The sequence below is a fragment of the Carcharhinus amblyrhynchos genome, chromosome 16 (genome assembly GCF_965287045.1).
Source record: "Carcharhinus amblyrhynchos chromosome 16, sCarAmb.v2.hapA, whole genome shotgun sequence".
Lineage (NCBI taxonomy): Eukaryota > Metazoa > Chordata > Chondrichthyes > Carcharhiniformes > Carcharhinidae > Carcharhinus > Carcharhinus amblyrhynchos.
Genome location: NC_137339.1, coordinates 21427025 through 21452464, shown reverse-complemented (window position 1 = coordinate 21452464; position 25440 = coordinate 21427025). Strand labels below are relative to the sequence as shown.

The following is a 25440-nucleotide window of genomic DNA, read 5'->3' as shown; positions in this document are numbered from 1 at the left end:
ATTACGAGTTCCAATATTGAATTTTCCCTTGTTGGGCTTTTTATGGTCAGAATTCTCCAATGCCATTGCTGCCAATGAGAACAGAGAGTTTGACACTCAGTGAAATCTGTACATTGGTATAGTAGGGCAGCACGATGGCACAGTGGTTAGCACTGCTACCTCACAGCGCCAGGGACCTGGGTTCGATTCCCGGCTCGGGTCACTGTCTGTGCGGAGTATGCATGTTCTCCTCGTGTGTGCGTGGGTTTCCTCCGGGAGCTCTAGCTTCCTCCCACAGTATGAAAGATGTGTTGGTTAGGTGCATTGGCCGTGCTAAATTCTCCCTCAATGTACCCAAACAGGTGCTGCAGTGTGGTGATAGGGGATTTTCACAGTAACTTTTAAAAAGATTTGAAAGGAGTCCTGTACACATTGTGGAAACTCAATTCCCTTATCCTCTTTATCCACTCTTCTATCCAATAAATATCAGTGCTGTTGAAATTCCCCGTGGTTATTATTCCATGTTTTTTCCTCAACTCCCTAATCTGTTAGCATCCATCTTCCTTTACCTTAATTCCACTATAAGGTGGTCTGGTGCCTAAACCTAATTTGTTTGACAAATTTATTGGATTTCTATGAGGATGTGACTAGTGCGGGTAGACAGAGGGGAACTGGTAGATGTGGTGTTTCTCGATTTTCAGAAGGCGTTTGATAAGGTGCCGCACAGAAGGTTCGGGGGCATGGAGTTGGGGGTAAGGTGTTAGCGTGGATAGAGGATTGGCTGTCTAATAGGAGGCAGAGAGTTGGTATCAATGGGTGCTATTCTGATTGGTGGTTGGTAACTAGTGGAGTGCCACAGGGATCGGTGCTGGGGCCTCAGCTGTTTACCATTTATATAGATGATCTGGAGGAGGGGGCTGAGTGTAGGGTGTCGAAATTTGCTGATGACACAAAGATGAGTGGAAAAGCAAATTGTGCAGAGGGTGTGAAAAGTCTGCAGAGGGATCTAGATAGGCTGAGCGAGTGGGCGAGGACCTGGCAGATGGAGTACAATGTTAGCAAGTGTGAGGTTAACCATTTTGGCAGGAATAATAGTAGGAGGGATTACTATTTAAAGGGCGAAAAGCTGCAGCATGCTACGGCGCAGAGGGACCTGGGGGTCCTTGTGCATGAGTCGCAAAAACCCAGTCTGCAGGTGCAGCAGGTAATCAAGAAGGCAAGAATGGAATGCTGGCCTTTATAGCGAGGCGGACAGAATATAAAAGCAGGGAGGTCTTGCTGCGACTGTACAGGGCACTGGTGAGGCCACAGCTGAGTACTGTGTGCAGTTTTGGTCGCCGCACTTGCGCAAGGATATTTTGGCCTTGGAGGGAGTGCAGAGGAGGTTCACTAGGCTGATACCGGAGATGAGGGGGTTGGACTATGAAGAGAGATTAAATAGACTGGGTCTGTACTCGTTGGAGTTTAGAAGGATGAGGGGGGATCTCATAGAGACGTATAAGATAATGAAGAGGATGGATAGGGTAGAGGTAGAGAGATTCTTCCCGCTCAGAAAGGATAGCAGGACTAGAGAGCGCAGCCTCAAGATAAGGGGGGGTGCAGTTTAGAATGGAGTTGAGGAGGAACTTCTTCACTCAAAGGGTGGTGAATCTCTGGAATTCTCTGCCCGTTGCAGTGGTGGAGGCTACCTCACTGAATATATTTAAGTCACGGTTAGATAGGTTTCTGACAGACAGGGGAATTAAGGGTTATGGGGAGAAGCGGGAAAGTGGAACTGAGCCACTTCAGATCAGCCATGATCTTACTGAATGGCGGGGCAGGCTCGAAGGGCTAGATGGCCTACTCCTGCTCCTACTTCTTATGTTCTTATAATAGTGTGACTAATGTTTAGATTTGCATTTCTGAAAGATTAAGTTTATTTATGGCATCCACACAACCTTAAATTACTGTTCCAACTGTTCATTTTTTTTTAAATTCCAGGATCCACCTAAAATTTACCCAGCAGTACCTGCTGAGCACAGAAGACCCATCAAAGTTCTGTCACTCTTTGATGGGATAGCGACAGGTAAATCTCTGAAAATATTACTTTGTAATAATGAGAATCATACCAAGTTTCTGTAATTGTATGTATATATTGAATTTAACAATTATCAACTCTTCATTATTAATGAACATATGTTAGGAATTTTCTCAGGACTTTTCCCAATTGACTGCCACAGCTGCAATAGAAGATTGGAAGAAACCTTGGAGAGCTGTATAAATAGGGTTTCTATGCAATTTGCATCAAGCTTTGATGATAGTCTCATGAGTGAAGTTTTAAAATTTTATCCTATAAAGTTAGAGTCACGGTCAGCCTTCATATTGACAACTACTGTAAACATGGAGGGACCAAAGTTGAACAGCACAGTCCTTCATATATCCTAAAATTTAACAGAATTCAGGAAAATAATTTAAAACCTGCAAAATAAGCTTGAGGTTCAGCTGATAGTTGAAAACCAAGTGAATCTTGTGTTCTACAATATGACCTCGATTCATGATTAGGTAATGAAAAGAATTTCCAATATCCATTATTCTCTAACAAAGTGGAGGTGGATTTTTACATTTATTTCAAATTCATCCACTGGAGTTTTAGAATGTTTGGTTATGGCCCTGACAATATTCCGACAATAGGCCTGAAGACTTATGCACCAGAACTCGCTGCACCCCTTGTCAAGTTGTTCTAGTACAGTTACAATACTGGCATTTACCCAGCAATTTGGAAGATTGCCCAGGTTTGTCCTGCACACAAGAAACAGCACAGATTCAACACCGCCAGTTACGACCCCATCAATCTACTCTTCATCATCAGCAAAGTGACAAAAGGAGTTATCAATAGTGCTAGCAAGTGTCACTTACTCAGTGACCTGCTCACGGACGCTCAGTTGTGTTCCAGGGTCACTCAGCTCCTCTCCTCAATGCAACCTTGGTTCAAACATGAACAAAAGACCTAACTGCCAGAGGTAGGTGAAAGTGACTGCCCTTGACATCATGGTAGCATTTGACTGAGCATGGCATCAAGGAGCCCTGGCAAAACTGGAATTAATGGAGCATCCTAAATCAATTTTATCTTGGCTCTCCACCTTTAAAAATATACTACTGGACTGCTAAATTAATGTTGCTAGAAAGAAGTGTTCTTCTCTTGTCCCTCAAGCAGATGCCCCACGAGTTCCTGTCAAATTGTTCTCTCATAATTTCCCATAATACTCCTTTCTACTCTTCTTTTAGTCTAGTTGTTAGCCCTGCTAAAAAAACAAACACCTGTCTTGGTTGACTTTTCTTCTTTGAGGAAGCACTGTGGCTCAGTGGTTAGCACTGCTACCTCAGTGCCAGGGACCTGGGTTCGATTCCTGGCTTGGGTCACTATCTGTACGGAGTCTGCATGTTCTCCCTGTGTCTGCGTGGGTTTCCTCCAGGTGCTTGGGTTTCACCCCACAGTCCTCAGTGTACTCAAAAAGGCACTGAAGTTTGGCTACTAAGAGATTTTCACAGTAATTTCTTTGCAGTGTTAATGTAAGCCTACTTGTAACCTTTAATGCCAATCTCAGTGTTCTCCATCTATTCTGTCATTGTGAGCGACTTCACATTTTGTCCCAGCCTGGTCTCATGAATCCTTTTATTCCACTCCTCTGGTTCTCTGATCAAATTCCTTCATTCATCCTTCATTATAATTCCTTCATTCCCATTATACACTGTACAGTGATTATTTTGAATCTCTCTTTCTCTCATATGTTACTTCACATCCATCTTCACCCACGAGAATGAGGATAAAGGTATGGAACTCAGGGAACAGACTGCAAAGTTCTTCGTCAAATTGACAAAGGGAGTGACAAGGTATTGGAGGTGTTGGCAGGCTTAGAAGTGGACAGATCTCCAGGTCTGGATGAATTGTGTCCCAGGCAGCTATGGGAGACAAGAGGAAACTGCAGGGGCTCTGATCCAAATTTTTAATTCCTCTCTGGCTATGAGAGAGGTGTCAGAGGACTGGCGAACAACTAATGTGGTTCTGCTATTTAAGAAGGGTTGTAGAGATAAGCCAGGGAACTGCAGACCAGTGAGTCTCATGTCAGTGGTAAGGAAACTATTGGAGAAAATTCTGAGGAAAGAATCTACCTTCACTTGGAGAGGCAAATTTTGATCAGGGATAGTCAGCATGGCTTTGTCAGAGGAAGGTCATGCCTAATCAATTTGATTGAATGATGAAGAAGTGGCCAGATATGTAGATGAGTGTAGTACAGTTGATGTAGTTTATAAGGATTTCAGCAAAGCCTTTGACAAGGTCACTCATGGGAGACTTATAAAGAAGGCAAATCTACTTGGGATACAGGGTAATTTGATAAGGTGGATTCAAAATTAGTTCAGTTGTAGGAGACGGATGATTGCAGAAGGCTACTTTAGTGACTGGAAGCCAATGTCCAGTGGTTTCCATTACCACAGGGATCTGTACTGGGTCCCCTATTATTCATCATTTATATAAACAACATAGATACTATGAGGGGGGTAGGACTAGTAAGTTTGAGGATGACATAAAAATTGGACGGGTTGTTAACAGTGAGATTGAATGACTGGGGCTGCAGAAAGTTATAGACAGGATGATCAAATGGGCAGATAAATGGCAGATGGAATTTAACACTGAAAGTGTGAGGTGATACACTTTGGAAGGATTCATTTTGAAAAGAAAATATTCAATGAGCGGCATGACACTTGGAAGTCTGAAGAACAAAGGCACCTTGGTATGTTTGTCCATAGATCTCTGAAGGTGGAAGGGAGTATTAATGGGATGGAGAAAAGGGCATATGGGACACTTGTCTTTATCAATCGAGGCATAGATTACAAAACTAGGGAGGTCATGTTGGTCTTGCATAGAACTTTGGTGAGACCACAGCTGGAGTAATGTATGCAGTTCTGGTCACCACATTATAGGAAGAATGTGCTTGCACTGGAGGGGTGTAGAGGAGATTCACCAGGATGTTAGCTGGGATGGAGCATTTAAGTTATGAAGAGAGACTAGATAAAATTGGATTATTTTTGTTGGAACAGAGAAGACTGAGGGGCGACCTGATCGAGGTGTACAAGATTGAGGGGCATGGGCAGGGTGGATAGGGAGCAGACGTTCCCCTTAGTTGAAAGTTCAGTCATGAGGGGACACAAGTTCAAGGTGAGGGGCAGCAGGATTAGGGAGGATGTGAGGATTTTTTTTTTACCTAGAGGGTGGTGACGGTCTGGAATGCACTGCCTGGGAGGGTGGTGGAGGCGGGTTCCTCACATCCTTTAAGAAGTACCTGGATGAGCACTTGGCCAGCCATAACATTCAAGACTGTGGGCCAAATGTTGGTAAATGGGGTTAGATAGGTAGGCCAGGTAGTCTCACATGTCAGTACAGACTCGATGGACCAAAGTGCCTGTTTTGCACTCTGCGATTCTATCATTCAGTCCAAATTGTTTTCTTGTTGGAAATGTTCTTTCTTCCCCATGTCCCTTATCCTTCCAACTACAACCTTTAGTCTTTACTCATTTGTTAGTGTTCTTAGCCTTGTTATCTCATTTGATGTCATGAGCTCTCATAACTCCTTCATTGTTAAGGCTGTCCACAAGATTTTTGGAAGGAAATTTTCACTTTCAGCATGATCAGTAAACTGGCAGTTGACCTCAATACAGTGAATATAATAACAGCTGATCTACAGTCAACAGTGTGTTACTTGCATTGAGAATAAAAACTGAGCTTGTGGTTCGCAGCTTAATGACCAGGTTTTCCTCTTATTTCCCAGAAGCACTGGTCTGTCTATGGCTTGGATCTTGCTCCCAAATTGTGGAGGCTGTTAACTAACAGCTGTCACAAAAATCCTGAGTAAGATACAAAGAGAATCTTGCATGAGGATGAAAATGTTTCATTCATCTCATTTCCACTTTCTCTCTCTTATCAGATTATCTCTCCAGTATTTATAAACTATCAATACCACCGTGGTCATTACCCATCTGAATTTTCTTCCCTTTCTTCATAAGTACCAAATTCTATCCCTAACTTCCCCCGTCCCCCTTTTATTGAAAATAAGACTTACTGCTCTGCCTTCTACTAATGTTCACTTGTTTCCATCACTTCAAAATTTTTGAATTCCTCATTTTCCTCAATTCTTAACTCAATGGCCACTGTTTAACTTACAGAAAATTTTTTACTCTTTGCAGCCATCACAACGTCCTGCATAATCTAGACCCATATGTTGATTTTCATCTTATTTTAAATTCTGAAATGTAAGTTCCTATGTTGGGAGAGAGGGATAATACCTTTAGAATGCCAATTCTTTAATACTTCATAGAATCATAGAATCCCTGCAGTGCAGAAGGAGACCACTCAGCTCTTCAAATCTGCACCAACTCATATGCTGGCTTACCCCGTAAACTGACAAATTTACTTTGTTAATCCCTCTAACACATATATCTTGGGACACTACGGGACAATTTAGTATGGCCAATCAACCTATCTTGCATGTCTTTGAAATGTAGGAAGAAACCGGAGCACCCAGAGGAAACCCATGCAGATGTGGTGAGAATGTGCAAACTCCACGCAGTGGCCCAAGACCAGAACTGAACCTGGGTCCCTGGCGCTGTGAGGCAGCAGTGCTAACCATTGTGCCATCCTCATCTGCCAGAAAGTGAGAGTAGACAAGGGAAAATAGTTTCTAATTTTCTTTCTTTCCAAAAATGCCAGTCTGACCCCTTATTAATTGAGCTAAAGCTGGGAAACTGAGGGCTCGATCCACCTCCCTAAAAATCCACTCTCTGCACCATCAAAGTGCCAGACCCGCAGTGCAATATCAGCACTTCTAACATCCCACTAAATTACCTGCCATCCTACCTCTGGTATTTACTGTCGAAGTTTCCACATTGTTGGCTCAAAGCCCTTGAACTCCATTTCCATCAGCATTGTGAATGTACGTCAACCTGCATGGACTGCAGCAGTTCAGAAAAGGCGACCTATCACTTTTTCAGGCAGCTAAGAATAGGCAGTGAATGCTGGTTTTACCAACATATCTCAAGAATGAATTTTTAAAAAGATTGACACTGAAATTTTCCAATCCTTCCTGCCGGAGGACAGGAAGGATTTGGGAAGCCAAAGTCAATGGACTTTTGGCTGATTTGTCAAATTTTCCAACCCACCCACAACAATTGCTACCATGGACAAGACTGGAAAATCTCAGCCCGAATATCTTAACCTGCTATTTAGTTAATAATATTATGGTAGCCAATAACTTCACCCTTAGTGGTATCCTAAATTGCTGGCCCTAAAATAAGTAATAGGTGTTTCTCTTTTTTCTACAGGATACTTGGTTTTAAGGGACCTGGGATTTAAAGTAGAAAGATACGTTGCATCAGAAATATGTGAAGATTCAATTGCAGTAGGAACTGTCCGGCATGAAGGAAAAATCACATACGTGCATGACGTCAGGAACATCAGCAGGCAAAACGTAAGAGAATTAAATGGCATTGTTGGGAGACCAGGTGATGGAATAGCAGAGCTGATAATGCAGTTGCAAAGTCAGAAACTTTTATCTGCCTCTGTTAGGGTATCATTTTATAGTTGTACATAAATGTCATGTGTAATTGTGGAGGGGTGGAGGAGGGGTGCGGTCACAGCACAAACTATAACTGCATACAGTAATGGTAGATAATGAATGATGCTGAATTTACCATTTCCATATTTTAAGAAGAAAGTTAAAGTTAATTTGACAGGTGTCTTATATGGAATCGACTGTGCCTTTTCATTTCAGATTCATGAGTGGGGTCCGTTTGATTTGGTGATTGGAGGAAGCCCATGCAATGATCTTTCTATTGTAAACCCTGCAAGAAAGGGTTTATATGGTAGGAATTATTTATTTGTCTTCAAGTAAGGCCAAACCATAAAATTTATAATTCTGAAAGTCCTACCTATCAAAGATTTGATGACATTTATTTTGTGTTATCCCTTTTTTTCTTTCTTCCCTTCCCATGAATGTTAATTCCATTTATTCACACAATCCTCCATTGTCCTAAGAATTGGGATTGTCTGCTTCATGTCACAAACCCTTCACTGGTCCTATCAGTACACCACTGATGGCCAGACAGCACAGTTGACCAAACAAGATTGAAAATGAATCTCAGTCAAGAAAGGAGCTTGTTTCAGATCTCTAAGTTGAGGTTTAAAGTTCCTGAATTTGTAGCTTTTTGTAAATGATTTTCATTTTATTTTTCATGTTATTTCTGCATATAAATGCTGTTGAATGACTGCTGACAGGGTCACTGCATCATTAACCACCAGCATGTGTATTTATAATGTGCTGACCATTTCCCACCTCCATCCAGTGGATTATTTCATTATGGTGAAACATATCATCAAGAAACCTGTCTGTGTATTGATACAAAGAAAAGCAGAAATACAATAGACATAGAACTATAAGGAGCAACAAAGGGCTACAAAAAAGTAATGAAGTGTAAGAAAACATCAAAATAAAAAGTGAAAGTTTTTATAAATATACTGAGAGAGGTGCAGCAGGATGTGAATCAAACTAAGGAGGTATAGGTGATATATTGATGGATAATCGGGAAATGGCAGACTTGTAAAACTTTGGGCCAGGTTTTTTCAGGATTGGGTCAACTCTGAAGGCCTTTAAAAATGCTGAGTGGAACCCATATACAGAAGTCCTGCCCCAGGTAATATTTTGCCGACAGGGGGATCAGGGAAGGACATGAATCACACTGTCTGAAAATCCAAGATCAGCAGGGCCTTTTGAAATTAGTACTGAATTAAAGTAGATCCATTTATGCTATCCAAGATGCCTAAAACCCACAGCACAGGAGTCATAGATTTATGGAGAAGTTCTAAATGTTTATGAAGGGCAGATAAAGTATGCTTAAATGTCATGATTTGAAGTTATTTAAATTCCAAGCCCCATAATAATAGAGTAAAAACCGGCTGCAGATGCCAGTTAGAGTCAACAAAAGCAGGAATGTATCGATTAACAGGCCATCTGGTGTTGCTTAGAAAACTCCATTAGACTGCAGTTGTTATGCAATTTCAGTAGCTTTACTGTTGATGTTTCCCAAGGACTGTTGTTGTAGCAGAGCCTGTTGTGAATGCTTGCTCATGTATCAAAACTCAACAACCACTTATGGGATGGTGCCAGTGTGTGGATTGGGTGTGAGTTTGCATTTTATTAAGGGTTTTAGGAGACTATTCAAGGGATAGCTGTCTTTGATATGGTTAGTGAATAGAAATGTGTTTGTTTTTGCAACAGATTGACCACTTGAGATGGATTTAAAAATTTGAATGCTTTCATGAATGAGAGTTATTTCAGTATCAAGTGAATGTGAGTAAGAACTCTCTTAGATTGTTAAATGTTCATTTCTATCCCTCTCCACATGGCTCCTGAGGTCTGCCCATGGTAGACACTAAGAGAGTGGTTATGGAGATGGCAGGGGGGGTTTGAGGGGGTATGTAGTGGCATGGGGATATGAGGGGGCATGGAGGTGATATAGTGGTATGAGGTGGAATGGAGGTTTGAGAGAGCAAGGAGGTGGTGTGGGTGTTGAGTACCAGAGGGCCTTAACAGCTTTTTATACATTGGGTTGAAGTCAGAGTACTGAAGCTTCAAACCAGTCCACTTCTGTATTTGCCTGCTTACTTGGCCACTTCTGGAGGTAGTAGCCACAACTTGATCAGGTACCAGCTCTCCCACCCACCTCCCCGCTCCCTGCTTCCGAAAGCGTGCAAAATGTTTGCTTAGAATTATCAAAGAGACTGGTCTACTGAGCCAGGAAATATCCTGACTAGAGGCCCCCCACACCTCACCACCCCCCCCACCCTGATGAAAATTCAACCTTCGACCTTACATATCTGTAGAGAAAGAGGACAAAATACCATCATTACAAGGGAACTTAAAAATAATTCAAAGGGAGAAACTTACTGGATTCAATATTAGTAATAAAATGGGAATGGTGAAATAATTTAGGATCGACATACTCCAGGGCATAATAGTTTCTATCTAGGGTATTAAATAGGTGAGGAAATTGAAGATCAATTTCAAAGTTAACGTTTCAGAACTAAATGATTCTTCTATTGTTCTGTAGAAGGATCATTTAGATCTCAAATGTTAACTTTGTTTCTCTCTCCATGGATGCTGCCAGACTTGTTGAGTTTGTCCATTGTTTTCTGTTTTTAATTTTAGGATTCCAGCGTTCGTAGTATTTTATATTTATCATTTTCAGAGCTCCATAGGTTCAAGAATTGAGCCTTTGAATTGGAAGAAAGAAAATGCCATTCCACTTTTTAAGAAGATCAGGAAGGTGAAACTAGTAAACTACGGCCATGTCAGCTGTGGAAAGATTTTCCCTTCTGGAGACTAAGTATGGGGGTGGACGAATTTTGCAGCATGTTTCCCACTGAGTGGCGAGGTGGGGAATCGCACCCAATTTCACACTCAGAAAATCATTAACAGTTCATTGGCGAGTAGCTCTTCAGGTCATATGGTGTGGCAGGAAGTGATTTGTCCATCCTGTCATTACCTAATGGAGTTGAAGGTCTGGGCATCATATTTAAACACCATGCGAACACACGCATTACTCTTAGCAGGCCAGTTGTATGCAGGACATTTATTGTTTTGGCTCCACTGTAGACAAAGGTTCCCTGGTTCAGCAATGACTCCTTGAAACCTTCATCTGTGGCATCCGCCAGCATCCTGGTGTCCTGAGGGATGGCTCCAGGCGGCCCACCACCTCATCTTGCCAGCCAAGGAGACAGTTGCAAGGGAGGTCGGCTTGTCAGGTATCCACCCAAGAATGGCCAGCCAGTGCAAGGAGAGGATGAATTATCTCACCTGCTCCGCAGGGTAAGTCAGTCTTCACTTCATGCCAATCTTACATCCTAATAATGCCATCATGCATTCGCAGGGTTACACTGCTCAGGGATCTCATACAATATTAGCGGGGAAGGCATCTGCACTGAATGTCTCACGGACAGTTTAATATCATCAGCATCTCATCTATCATGCTGCATAAACTCCAATCTCAGCTCATAATGGGGAGGCTCAACATCCATGATTCCCAATCTCTCCTCCATCTCTATTTATCACATTCCATTCCATTTATCTTCAGACAGCCCACGCTTGCCCACAATCAAAGGGTGATACCCCAGATGGCAGAGGGATGGCAGATATCCAAGAGCTGTCTCCACTTTGAGATGGATTTCGCCATGCTGTTAAGTGAAGATAAAGATCAGTCCATGGGGAAGATGAGATTAGCCTCTCCCAGGAATGGGGTACAGATTAACCCTCCATGAGCTCCCACATCCTGATAATCACAGTGAATGAAAAGCGATATTGTATTTTGCCTGCTAATGACCTAAATCTATTTCCTCTCTCTTGCAGGCACCAATAGACCCAGACACCCAGAACTACCGTAAACCCCAGCCCCCAAGCCACCACATTGGAGAATGCTGAAGATGCATCAGATGAAGATCCATTACTGCATTCACCTGCACCCTGCACTGGTTCAGAGATACACACCCCACAGGGTCATGGATCTAGATTAAGCTCAGGGTCACTGACATGTCTTGACAGCAGTTGGAGGCACTGGCAGCTCAGGTCTCTGGCACTTAGAGAACTGCTGGAGAACAGGCACCTAATGAATCCAGTCTCTGAAATAAGTCTCTGGAAACAGCCACCTCTAACATGTTGGAAATGCAACAACAGAAGCAAAAAATCAGGCAGAATTGTAAGAGGCAGTCAACAGGCCAGAGTGAAGGTTGGAGGAGTCCACCCCATTCTGACTAATGTTGTGACTCTGACATGTGAGTGTCTTGAGGTCTCCATGGAAAAGGTGGCGGTTACCTTAGAGACCTTGCTCCATCAGATCCTGCCAGATTTGTGCCCAGCTCTGCACTCTATTGTTCTAGGCATTGCTGGGATCCAACAGTAGCTAGGCAAAATCAGAGGGATAGGGTAGCTTGACCTCCCTTCTGGAACAATTTTTCGTCAGGGAGTCAGGCAGGGGCACTCAGGCACTCATACGGCAGACAGCCAGCAGCTGGAAACCTCAGAGCACCAACGCTAGATTGGCCACTAACATTGGGGAGCACCAGTTACACATGGGCAGTAGATAATCTGACTCCCCCCAGTTGTGGTGCAAGGACCTGGGCCCAGTCTTTTGGGAAGGGACTGGCTACAGAAAATCCGCCTGGATTGGCAACAGACCATTCAAATGGGTACTGGCAATTTATAAAAAAATCATTGGGAAGTAACTCGAAGGGTTCCTAAAAGGCCCCAGGAAGATTAGAAGTGCTAGGGCCAAGATCTACATGGACACAGAGGCCCAACCTAAATACTTCAAGGCACAACTGGTTCCCTATGCCTCATGTGCCAAAGTAGAGGCCAAACTGGAACGTCCAGAGGAACTTACAACCAATGTAATTTGCTGAATGGGCCGTGCCAGTAGTCCCAGTTTTAAAACCTGATAATTCTATTCATCCCCATGGGGATTATAAGTTGACAGTCAACTCGCTGAGACAGATACCCTAAAAGATGGTATGTGAAGCTGGCTTGGGGGGAGGGGGGGTCACATATTTTCCAAATTAGACATGAGCCACACCTACCTCCAACTGGAGCTTGAGATGTCATCTAGGAAACACATCACTATAAATACAGAGGATTATATGAGTATACTCGCTTGTCTTTTGGAGTGACTTCAGCTTGCGCTATTTTTCAAAAGTAATGGAGAAAAGGCTTCAAGGGGTGCCCAAAGTGACAGTCTATCTGGATGACATTTTAATCTCAGGAGCTACTGGAGAGTTTAGAGGCAGTCTTATGGCTTTTCCTGATGCTGGTGATTGATTTATAAAGGGGAAATGTGTGTTCCAGGCCAGCAAGATAATGTACCTCGGGTACAGAGTTGACAAGGATGAATTACACCCTGTTGAAAAGAAGATGAAAGCCATAAAAGGGACTCCAACTCCAAGGAGCAGAACAGAGTTGAAGCTTTTTCTAGATCTCATGAATTACTTTAGAAATTTTGGGAATTTTCTGACTCGAGCTGCATGTTTTGACAGCCAAAATCCAACTCAACATTTAAGATGTCTAATCATTTTATCAGAGCAAATATTGAACTATATAAATAAAACAATAGTGGACAAGTTGAAGTTGGTTATCCTTAAACTGTGTATGCTCTGTTCAGTTCATTCTTTGAGTACCCTGTCATGGAAGAAGGATTAGAGAAGAGCTAGGAAACTGATTTTGAGTATCAGAAGATTGAATTATGGCTTCTAACCTTGAAAGGTGATCATAGAATCAAAGAATCTACGGTATGGAGACAGGTCCTTCAGCCCAAACTGGTCCATGCTGACCAAAATGCCCATCTAAGCTAACCCCATTTCCCTGCATTTTGCCCATATCCCTCTAAACCTTTCCTATCCATGTATCTGTCCAAATACCTTTTAAATGTTGTCAGTGTCCCTGCCTCAACCATCTCCTCTGGTAGCTTATTCCACATACGTATTATGTGGAATAAGGGGTTCCTCAGGTTCCCATTAATTCTTTACCTGTTTAATTTAAACCTTTGTCCTCTAGTTCTTGATTCCCCAACCCTGGGAAAAAGACTGAGTGCATTCACCCTATCCATGCCTCTCATGATCTTGTACACCTCCATAAGATCACCCCTCAGTCTCCTATGCTCCAAAGAACTCAGTCCTAACCTGTCCAATCTCCCCCTATAACTCAGTCCCTTGAGTCCTGGCAACATCTTTGTAAATCTCTTCTGCACTCTCTCAAGTTTAATAACATCTTTCCTACAGCAAGGTGACTAAAACTGAACACAATACTCCAGGTGCAGTCTCACCATCATCTTGTACAACTGCAGCATAACTTCCCAACTTCTATACCCAATATCTTAACTGATGAAGGCCAGCACACCAGAAGCTTTCTTCACTGCCCTGTCTACCTGTAACTCACCTTTAGAGAATCATGCACCTGAACTCCAAGGTCCCTCTGTTCCACAATACTCCTTACAGTCTTACCATTCAGCGTGAAAGTCCTACCTTGATTTGACTTTCCAAAATGCTCACACTTATCTGTATTTAACTCCATTTGCCATTTCTCAGCCCACTTCCCCAGTTGATCAAGATCCTGTTGTAATTTTTGATAATCTTCCACACTGTCAACAGTACCACCTATTTAGTGTCATCTGCAAACTTACTGATCATGCCTTATACGTTCTCATCCAAATCATTGATATAGATAACAAACAGCAATGGACCCAGCACTAAAAGAAAATGCAAGGACATAAAACAGTAAATGGTATATTGTTAATATACAAGGTTACTACAAATTAATCAGTGACACTGGGACGAGGAGAAGTTGAAGCTGGTTGAATATGCAAGATGATGTTTGTGAAGTTTGAAAGTGACAGTTCAAAGAAGTCAAAGTTCAGGGGAATACTGCCCAGAGTGGTAATGCAGAGACAAAATGTAAAACCGTGAATCTTAGAAAGTTAATTTAAATGGCATGCTGGATAAAAGCAGCTCTTCTGTCAGCACCTAAAAAGAGACAATGTAGATTAACATTTCAATTCTGATTCTTTAACAGAACTGATAGCAGTAAAGGGCATTATTTCATAAAGGTGGAACTAATTGTTTAGTTGTCTATTCAGCTACAAGATTTTGAATTTATACTGTACTAATTCACATGTGAATAACTCACAAGTTTGCCAGTATAGTTTTCTTGTGCAGCATTGTGGACTGGTGAAATTAATGTCGTGATGATGATGCTGCTGTGAGCAGTAACTAAGTAGGTCACCAGCTCAAAGGTAATGTAATTTAGTTCTATTTTTTTTTAAAAAATGAAATTTAATAGCCTCATAAATTAGGACAGGGATTTAAACCCTTTGAACATACTGTATGAATAAGGTGTTCATATTCAATTTTAAGAACACCAGTGATGTGCATTTTTATGGCATTTCAAATAAAAAGGTTGATCTTTAGACACTTACGGATTAGTACATGTTAAAAGGATGTTAAGCCTGAAAATGTGAGATGAAGAGAGTGATCAAAAGCTTTCTCAAAAGGGTAGATTCTGAAAAGATTTAAAGGTAGAGAAAATGGTGGAGACATGGAAGGGTTTAAAGAGAACATCCAAGAGAGGATGACTCAGGCGGCTGAAATTTCTGTTTTAAGTATAATATATCAAAGAGAAGGCACAATACACAAAGTCAACAGAATGAGAAGTGGAAAATGAGCTGAAGGTGATTGAAGAGATAGAAAGATAAAGATGAGGATTTTAAATGCAAGGTATTGAGAAATGGAGACCCATTGTAGACTAGCAAGACTAGAATGATTAGTGTATGTGATTTAATGTGAGAAGGATAAATGCACCAGAACTTTCAGCAAGGTGTTCTGGGAAATTATGGATAGGAAGAGCTTGGCTACATCAAAGTACGTGTAGATGTTGACCCCATGATTCTGGGTTGTGTTAATGATAAACAACATATTTATGAAGAAGAGGAGCAGGCCAAGAGTAGTTCCTTGGAGGCTTCTGGAACTGATGATGCAGTGTTGGGATGAGAAGCCATCATTGGAGATAACTGCAAAGATGCAAGGGCAATCCCAAGGAGCTGAACTACAAAATATGGATGTTGGATTCATCAACTGTGAAGAGGCCAAGAAGGAATGATGTTGACTATGAATTCTGTTAGGATCATTTTGGTGCTTTGAGAAGAGTGGAAACTGGACTGCTATGATTCAAGCAATTAGTTATTGAAGAAATTAACATTGATCTTGGTGGTGATAACCTGTTCAATTTGGGTTTAACTTAAAAATAGGAGTAGGCCATTCAGTGTCTCAGATTGTTCTATCTTTAAATTAGAATATGGCTGACCATGGTTGATATGTCAGCAGATTATGGAAAGATGTAAAAACAACAGGGTTGTTGTAATAGGCGATTTTAACTTCCCCGACATAGACTGGGATTTTTATTGCTAGGGACTTGGACAGGGCAGAGTTTGTTCAGTGTGTCCAAGAGTGCTTCTTGAGGCAATATGTAGATAGTTAGGAAGGGGCTATCTTAGACCTGGTTCTGGGAAACGAGCCTGGACAGGTAATTGATGTCTCAGTGGGGGACCATTTTGCAAGCAGTGATCACAATTCTATAAGTTTCAAGATACTTGTAGAAAAGGATAGAAGTAGTCCCAGAATGAAAGTACTGAACTGGGGGAAGACTAACTATGACAGCAATAGGCAGGAGTTAGGGAATGTTGACTTAGGGCGGCTATTTGAGGATAAATCCACATCCAATGTCTGCGAGTCTTTTAGAAGAAGTTACCATTTCAGATAAGTAGACCCCTGTAAAAATGAAGGATAAAGATAGCAAGTTTCAGGAACTCTGGATGACAAGAGAGACTGTGAGCTTAGTGAAAAAAGGAGGCATACATAAATTTCAGGAAATTGAAAACAGACAAGGCTCTTGAGGAATTCAAAGACAGCAGGAAAGATTTTAAACAGGGACTTAGGAGGGCTAAAAAGGTCTTTGGCAGGAAGGATTAAGGAGGACCCCAAGGCTTTTTATGTGTATATAAGGAGGAAGAAGGTAACTAAGGAAAGGATGGGTCCACTCAATGACAGTGGAGGGAATTTGTGTGTGAAGCCAGATGAGGTGAATGAGGTTACTAATGAGTACTTTGCATCAGTATTCACAAATGAAAAAGATATGGTGGACGGTGAGTGTGGAAAGGAGGATGTTGACATTTTAGGACATGTTGAGATAAAAAGGGAGGAGGTATTGAAGGTTTTGAAAAACATTAAGGTGGACAATTCCCCAGGGTCAGATAGGGGTCTACCCAAAATACTGAGAGGAGAGAAGAAATTGCTGAAGCCTTGGCCAAAATCCTTATATCCTCTTTAGCCATGGGCAAGGGACCAGAGGATTAGAGAATAGCTAACATCTGTTAAAGTTCTGTTTAAGAAGGGCAGAAGAGACAATCCAGGAAATTACAGGCCAGTGAGCCTTGTATCAGTGGTGGGGAAATTATTGGAGAAGATTCTTAGGGTCAGATGTACTCACATCTGGAAGAGAATAGGCTTTTTAGGATAGGCAGTATGGTTTTGTGAAAGGGAGGTCATGTCTCACAACTGGATTAAGTTCTTTGAGGAAGTGACAAAAAAAAATTGACCAGGGCAGGGCAGTGGATATTGTTTACATGGACTTTACTAAAGCCTTCGATAACGTTCCTCATGTCAGGCTGATACAGAAGATGAAGTTGCATGGGAACTGAGAGGAGCTCGTAAGATGGAGAAAAAACTGACTTGGGCATAGAAAGTGGAGAGTAGTAGTGGAAGGGTACTTTTCTAACTGGAGGTCTGTGACAAGCAGTGTTCCACAAGGTTCAGTGCTGGAGCCTCTGTTGTTTGTAACATATATAAATGATTTGGAGGGAATGTAGGTGTCTGATTAGTAAGTTTGCAGATGATACAAAAATTGGAGGAGTGAGGAGGATTGTCAGAGGATACAGCAGGATATAAATCAGCTGGAGACCTGGGCTGAAATACAGCAGATGAAACGTGAGGTGATGAGATTTGGAAGTCTACTGCAGAAGGGAAGTATACAGTAAATGGTAGACCCCTTAGAAATATTAGCATACCTATGTGTGCAGATCCACTGTTCCTGAAGTGGCAACTCAGATGAACAAGGTGGTCAAGAAGGCATATGGCATGCTGGCCTTCACTGGTTGGGGCACTGAATTTAGGAATTGGAAAATCATGATGCAGCTGTATAAGACTTTAGTTAGGCTGTTTTGGAGTATTGTGTATAATACTCACTAGCAGAAGAGTACTCACTACCAATACTCACACCACTAGAAGAATATTGATGTATTGGAAAGGGTACAGAAGAGATATACCAAGATGTTGCTGGTTTGGAGGATATGGACTATGAAGAAATGTTGAACAAACTTGGATTGTTTCCTTGGGAGCATCAGAGGATGAGGGGGACCTGATGGAGGTTTGCAAGATTATGACAGGCTTGGATAGAGTGAATGGTCAGAATCTTTTTCCCAGGGTCGAAGGATCAGTTACTCGGACACATAGATTGAAAGTGAGAGGAGGAAGTTTAAAAGAGATGTAAGGGACAGGTTTTTCCATACAGAGAGTGGTGAATGCTTGGAATGCACTGCTAGAGGAGGTGATGGAAGCAGATTCTATAACAACATTCAAGAGGCATCTTGATAGATACATGAATAGGCAGGGAATAGATGGATATGGGCCATGTACAGGCAAGGCACCTGTGTTGGCAGAGACTTGGTGGGCTGAGAGGTTGTTCCTGTGCTGTACTGTTCTTCGTTCTTTTGGTAGTCGCACACTCCTGTGGCCACCTAGGGTTTATTTCTGGAGTCAACAGCCAGAACTAATCTGCACCTGTCCCTCCCAGACAAAAACTGCCTGTGACCAAGTACTTTAAGGCAGGTCTGCTGAGTTGAAAAATTTCCCGAGTCACCTGCCTTGGTAGCTAAAAACCAGCCCTTGGTCTTTTGGGGTCATATATTGGTTTTGTATTATACCAAATACATCTTTACATACTTTAGATAGTTTTTCGGTAGATTTCCCGATTTAGAGTTTAGTAAAAGATGCACAGTCTGCTTTCACTAAGTGCATGTGGTTCATTTTAAAAATGGCATCTATTGAACATTTAAAGTGTGGAAGGAGATCCCCCGAATAATGAAGGGCAATGCACTGTAGGGTATGGATAGCTTGACATTAGACTGCTATTTTTGATAGTTTCATTGTTCACCTTAAGTGTTATGCAGCATAAAATTTGCCAATTATGAGAACATATTTTTCTTATGATCTCTGTGGAGACTGCCTTGTTCTAAAAGAACTCCCAGCCAACTCCACCTCACGCATAGTATCATTATCTTTTAAAGACGTGCAACTGCAGAAAGCTTGTTCATTCAATCATTTGACTAACGTAGTTCTATAGTAGTAGAGAAAGGATCATGAGAATTTGACATTTAGTGAACAAGAATTAATAGTCTAAGGTTTTTGCTATAAAATAAGAATTTTTCAAATGCTGCTGTAGAGCTTTACTTGACTCCTGTGATGAATGTAAATGGGTTTTGCCCCCATTTAAACGTATCTGCAGTGGGTTCCACATCATTATTTGTTTCTCTGCTTTGTGCATGGAATGTATGTATGTAGCACATCCATGACTTTCTTTACGCATCATTTTCCCTTCCATTGGTAGGAGTACATTTCTGTGCTGACTAGGATTGTGAGTGTTAAGTTTGTGAAGGTGTCATCCAAAATTGACAACATTTCACAGAGAATAATAAGTATTTTATCTTTTACCCTCTCCCCTTCTAAGAGTGATCTCTCTAGTAAAAGAAAATAATATAAAAGTGAATTTCAAGTAGAATACAATAAATTGTATATTGAATGTGTTATAGAATGCTTGTAGTGCTGATGATTCCTTGCTCTCTCCTTTATTTGTGAGCTAAATCTTAGTTCTTTTGAGTTCTAATTTATCTTATTCAATTTTCTCTATGATGTCTGCACCTGCTGTTTTGTGTCTCTCTTTGGCCTGCAATCCTCCAATCATCATGCTCAAAAGATCTCTGCTTCAGATAATATTTGACCCATCTCGACTCATCCTTGAAGCCTGCCTTTATTATTCTCTCCCTTGATCTCTTTTTCTAGATGGCTCTCTTTCTTTGTGTCTGTTTATCTCCATTTTCTGATGTCTCCCTTTCTTTCTCACTCGTATGTATTGGAAGACTTAACTTCCTCAGCTACACCATACTGTATCACCAGAGAGATGGTACTGAGAGCCTGCACTTCTTCCAAGGTTTTCAGCAATCAGTACTATTTCAGTATCTCCCAAGACTTTACTGCCTGTTTTGCAGATTCTGGATCAGTCGGGTAAGTACCAATTCACATTTCGTCTTCCAAGCTATTTTCTATAATTTCCTTTCCTCTCTTTCTGTCACTTTTCAGTCAAAAGTGCCCATAAACATCAGGTATTAACCAATGCTGCTTGAAGAAGCTGCATGAGAATTTCTCAGTGATGATTCTCCTAGTAGCTTTCTGTTTGCTCTATAGGTAGCTTCTGCCTGTATTTTGGTAGTATTGCCTGTATTGTAGATACAATAAACAATTTGGTATACAAGATATAATATCATGTGTTACTATGTCAGCACAGCCCCTGTTCATGCTCCAGTGCAATGTTCATCATACTATTCTCCATTAATTAATTTTGTACATCAGAAAATCATTCACCAAAGATTCCTCACTAGCTGACAACATATATGCTGCTAAAGTTATTATTTTAAATATTTAATAATACAGTATTAGTGTTCTGGAACTAGACACCTCTGAAACACTGGAAAGAATAGGAATTCCTAATGATTCCAGGTTGGAAAGTGTTCATTCAAAATTCTTCATGTATTGAATGGTTTTTCGTGTTCATAGTTTTCTTTTTTTGGTATTAACAATGACCGTATTTTTTAAAGTTTGAAGTTTACTTATTAGTGTCACAAGTAGGTTTACATTAACGCTGCAATGAAGTTACTGTGAAAATCCCCTAGTTGTCACATTCCAGTGCCTGTTTGGAGATATAGAGGGAGAATTTAGCATGGCCAATGCACCTGACCAGCACGTCTTTTCTCCCAATTCTGTGGGAGGAAACCGGAGCATCCGAACATGGTATGCAGATATGGGGAGAATGTAGGTTGTGAGATGCAAACATGAGTTCAGTATAAAGTCCAGTGCTCAGTTTTACTATTTACTGTAATGTACAGGCTTGAAACCACAACCTTTTTAATCAGGCAAAAGCATTGTTACCAACATCCAGCTGACAATTCTGTGGGTTTAGACCAGGTAATTAGGATTGTGAAATATTCCAACTGTCTGTCTAAAACAAGCTACATGGTAAGCAAGTTTGGAAAGTAATCTTGGCTCTTCAACAGAAGATTCTGGGTTCATGTACAAGTTCAGAACTTGAGCACATTACTTATGTGACACTTGCGTGGAGCTCACATGAGACTATATTAATGTCTCTGAGCCACATTCTGCCAATACTTAATCAGCGGTCTCTGAGGTAATTGTCCATTACCACAATATTGGTATATATGATAAAATTGGGTTGATTCAATATAAATGATAAGACATAGGAACAGAAGCAGGCAATTTGGCACATTGAGTCTTCTCCACCAATATGTTTATAATCAGCAAATCTGTTAGTTGAATAGAATTTGACATCAGTCATTTGTTCAATAAGTCCATTGGCTCAGCAGACATTCAATCTTCTTGCTCACCCAGAATGGGTTGACAGATGTAGCCCGTTTCCAAACATTTCTACCAGCATTCTATTGGAATCCAATATGGGGACAGGTGTGGCTTGGAGAATGTCGTACAAACTGTGAAGGTTGTCGAATGATCTTGTATAGTAGAACACAAAATTCATTGTTCCATCATTGGTGTGGTCTTCCTCAGATTTTGAACTGAAGTGATGATTTTGTTTCAATTAAAATCTCAGTTCCTAGTTGGTCACAAATCACACATTTCCAGCACAATATCACCAAGAACACCACAGGCTGACATCTAAGCACTCCCAATGACACAGAACCTCAATAAACCCTGTCTGAAATCCTGTTAACTCTATTGAAACACACTCCACACCCTATAAACTGACAACGTCACCATTTCTCAATGATGCACCTCTTGGTTGACGGCAAACATCACCAAACACAACGTGTTAACTAACCCAAGTGCTGAAGTCCCCATTTCAACCTTCCCAGGAAAATTTGAATGATTCTCAACTGCTTGAGGACAGGCCAGAGACAATGTGGCCACTTGCCCCAAAAGTGGAGTGTGAGAAATAGCTCAAATTGTGACCGTGACCATCTATGTCAGACCATTGCCCATATTCTGGATCTCTGCACTGAGAGGTCCATTCCTGATGGCATCACAGCCATTCACACTGTTTCTGCTAAAGCCGTTGAATGGATTGTTAACCTCAGCATTGAGTTATAACTGCATAGCCAGCAATATAAGAGAAAATGCACAATACTGGTTTATTTTCCTGTGACATTTTACTTTGCAGCCATGCAGCTACAAAGCACTTAATTTTATCTTTCAAAAAGCAACATTGTTTCTTTAAATAGATCACTAAAGATTGTCCCAGCTGCCAGTTTGCAAATGTGTTCATTGAGAGAAAGAAAGTTAGTCATTTTCTTCTGAAGATTCTATCCTTCCAATATTCTGGCCTCCATTGTCAATATAGAGCAATATCCCACAGTAACTGACTTATAATTAACGTCAGGATATGTATACCCCTTTCAACAACTTCCCCATGAACAACAGCTGAGCAGTGAAAAAGGCAAGCCTGGTTAGCAGCTAAACATCACAACAAGAGAACTAAGACACTAAAAGAAAGGGTAATTGGGTGAGCAGATATATTCATTCCATTTTGTTTTAAAAATATATATACTTCACTTATAATTACCAAAATAGTTTTTGCAACATTTTGTTAATGATACATTGAAAGCAGTAATTCTAATCACTTAGTATGAATATATATAGTCTTGGGAATGTATTGGAAATGTACAGCAAAACTTAATTCAATTATTTGATTGCAGTTGAATTTTCCCAACCTCTTAAGTGATCACTTCAAAATAAACAAATTTTCTGCTAAAATGTTTCAACAAAGTAGACAAATTTCTGAAGATTTTTTAGAATAGGCACTTTTTAACTCCAGGATTTTTGCTTTTGTTGCTGTAATAGTAAAGCATCTGTACACTAAACTCATTGAATGAACAACATTGTCACAGTTTATTTTATTATAGCAGATAGTTGACTTAACCACGCATGTTTGTTTCAAAGTTTTCTTTCACCCGTAACCACTTCTTTTAAAAAAGTGATCTGGCATCATCAAGCAAGTATATAAATTATTTTAGTGATATTATATGAATACAATGCAACAATATCCCTTCTTCTATTTTTGAAGGAGCATAAGCACATTTACTTTAAACCAGGAAAGAATAATTTGACATACATATGTGAAGAGATGAATAATTGTCAAATATTTAATCTAATAGGGCAAGAAGTCTCTAATTCAGAGATTTTGCTAAAAGTCAGCTTTCTGTAATTTGTCTATGGATATTTGTTTGCAAAATCATTGTTTAAAATCATCCACTTGCAGACAAATGGCAGAAAACAGTATCAGCAAATCTTTCAAAGCTTTGATACTTGGTTTTCAATAGTCATCATTTGAATAAAAGTACCATGACTGATGACTGTAAATTGCTTCAAACAACGTGGAAGTTAGTCCAATAATTGGAGTTTTTGTACCAAACACTATATTAAAATTGGCATATTTTCTGTCTCTTCTTCTCTCCCTGCCCCCTGCCCTACTGAAGGCTCAGGACAAGGTTGCATGGTGTCCTCCATGTGGCCATCATTTATGTGTAAGCTTGACAGGAGTGTCAGCAGGCACAACATCTGTGGAGAGAAGCTGACCCTGATTGTTCACTCAGTATCTACATATAGATACTACTGGCAGGAATTACTGGATAGCAATCAGCAACCAGAACACTGATTTGAATTTCTCTTCACTCATTTTAAACAGCCTGCTGACATGAAAAATGCATGTAACTAGGTTCGTGAAAATCCCAGCCCTTGATCTGCTATGTAAGAGTCTCTGCTCAGATCCAAATTGGTGTAAGCATAAATGTTATTGTGGCCATAGATTGGCGCTAATGAAGAGTGGAAAGTTGTAAACTGATTAAAACAGTCTCTGAATATGTTATTCATCAGTGTGGCTTTGCTGTGCTTTGTTGCAGAGGGCACAGGAAGACTCTTCTTTGAATTCTATCGACTGCTCCATGATACCAAACCAAAGGAGTGGGAAGACCGGCCTTTCTTCTGGTTATTTGAAAATGTTGTTGCCATGGGTGTCAATGATAAAAGGGACATTTCACGTTTCTTGGAGGTAGTATTCAAAAACTGTCCAGCTATATTGTTTCTCGCCTGGTCTCATTTTTAAATTCTGTAATTTTGACTATAGCATTGCAGTATGTCATGTTGTTTGTTACTCTTACCAATGAAGAATGTATTTAAAAATATCACTGAATGAATTGGCCCATGTGTCCATTGGCAAAGATAAATGAAAGTGGGTGCAATTGGCTATGATTTGCTTTTATGGGTTCATTTACAATTTTCACTACATGTGTAAAAGGGGAAAGCTGCATTGTTTGAATATACAGCAAAATCCAGTGTTAATGTTCCAATCGCAATACACTAGGCAGCAAAAACCTATAGTCAGACACACTCAGTTATACATTGAATGCTTGGCTTGAGGATAACAAAAGCCCATTTGTGTGATGTAGTCAAGAGTAAGCAAATGGTCTGGAGTCATAAATGGCCATATTCAAGAAAGATGTTACTCTATTGGTTTTATTTTTGAAAAAAGACTGACTTGATTAGGTATAAAATATATAGATGGGAACAGGAATTTGTTTCTTCTAAAAAAAAACAACTCTTGCAGTTCATGCATAGAGCTATTAACATGTGTCCTAACAGTGACACCCATACTTTGATGAAATCTGTCAGTGGGAAAAAGCCCTCTGCTCTCACTATTGTGTATTCTTGGAATCAGTTTCTCTATTAAACAAGACATTGACCTCTTGTTTTATGCAGCAAAGCACAAGACTGATTGATGCTAATAATGGTCTTACTGGCTTCTGAAAGAGCCTGAGGCAATAAAATTCAAGTGGTTATCATTGTTATACCTATTAGCAGCATTGTACCTTTTGTGCAATTTGACTGCAATTTTTCTTCCTCATTCTTTTTCTCTTTCATAAATAACACAAATGCATTGGAGGCTGAGAAGAACAATATTATGCAAAATGGAATGGCGGAAGCTGACAGTGGGCCTTTGAAAAGACTCTTCCAGATCCACTGTTCAGACACTGTGCAGCCCTGCTGCCTAAAATAACATACCTTGGGAATCTCTGATCTTGTTAGCCCCACCACCACTGCTAGCAAGCAAGGAGAATTTGGCACTCAGCCAAAAGTCCATTCACCACAGTGGGACTAGACAATCCTGCCTGAACGAGGTTGGAAAATTCTGGCCATAGTTACTAATTTTTTTTCATTTTCTTTACTAAACATTTGCAACAGAAATGATGGCCAGAATTTAAGGTCCTCCCCCGAGGTGAGTTTGGTGGCAGAGGAGCATTTAATCATGCAGGACGGTTGCGGGTGGGGCCCTCTTTGTCTTACCACCCATATGCACTGATTAAGTCTGGTGCAGGAAGGCTTGTGGACAGCCTTCCCTCCTGGTTTCCATTAGAGGTCCTTAAGTGAACAACTAATGCCCATTTAATGGTCGTATCCTGCCATAGCTAATATTCGTTCTTCCTGTC

At 40.8% G+C, this 25440-nt stretch overlaps 1 protein-coding gene across 7 annotated transcripts in view; it reads left to right on the top strand.

Annotated features, from left to right (window-relative positions):
- dnmt3bb.1 (DNA (cytosine-5-)-methyltransferase 3 beta, duplicate b.1) overlaps positions 1-25440 on the top strand; it is a 245309-nt gene that overhangs the window by 186508 nt on the left and 33361 nt on the right. For 5 of the 7 annotated variants that reach the window (XM_080204810.1, XM_080204811.1, XM_080204805.1 and 2 more), the window contains 4 exons: positions 1960-2044; positions 7312-7478; positions 7782-7872; positions 23857-24005. In XM_080204810.1, coding sequence (XP_080060936.1) covers positions 1960-2044; positions 7312-7478; positions 7782-7872; positions 23857-24005 — 492 coding nt within the window. The remainder of the gene's footprint in view (positions 1-1959; positions 2045-7311; positions 7479-7781; positions 7873-23856; positions 24006-25440) is intronic. The other 2 variants (XM_080204812.1, XM_080204806.1) reach the window with 1 other exon arrangement.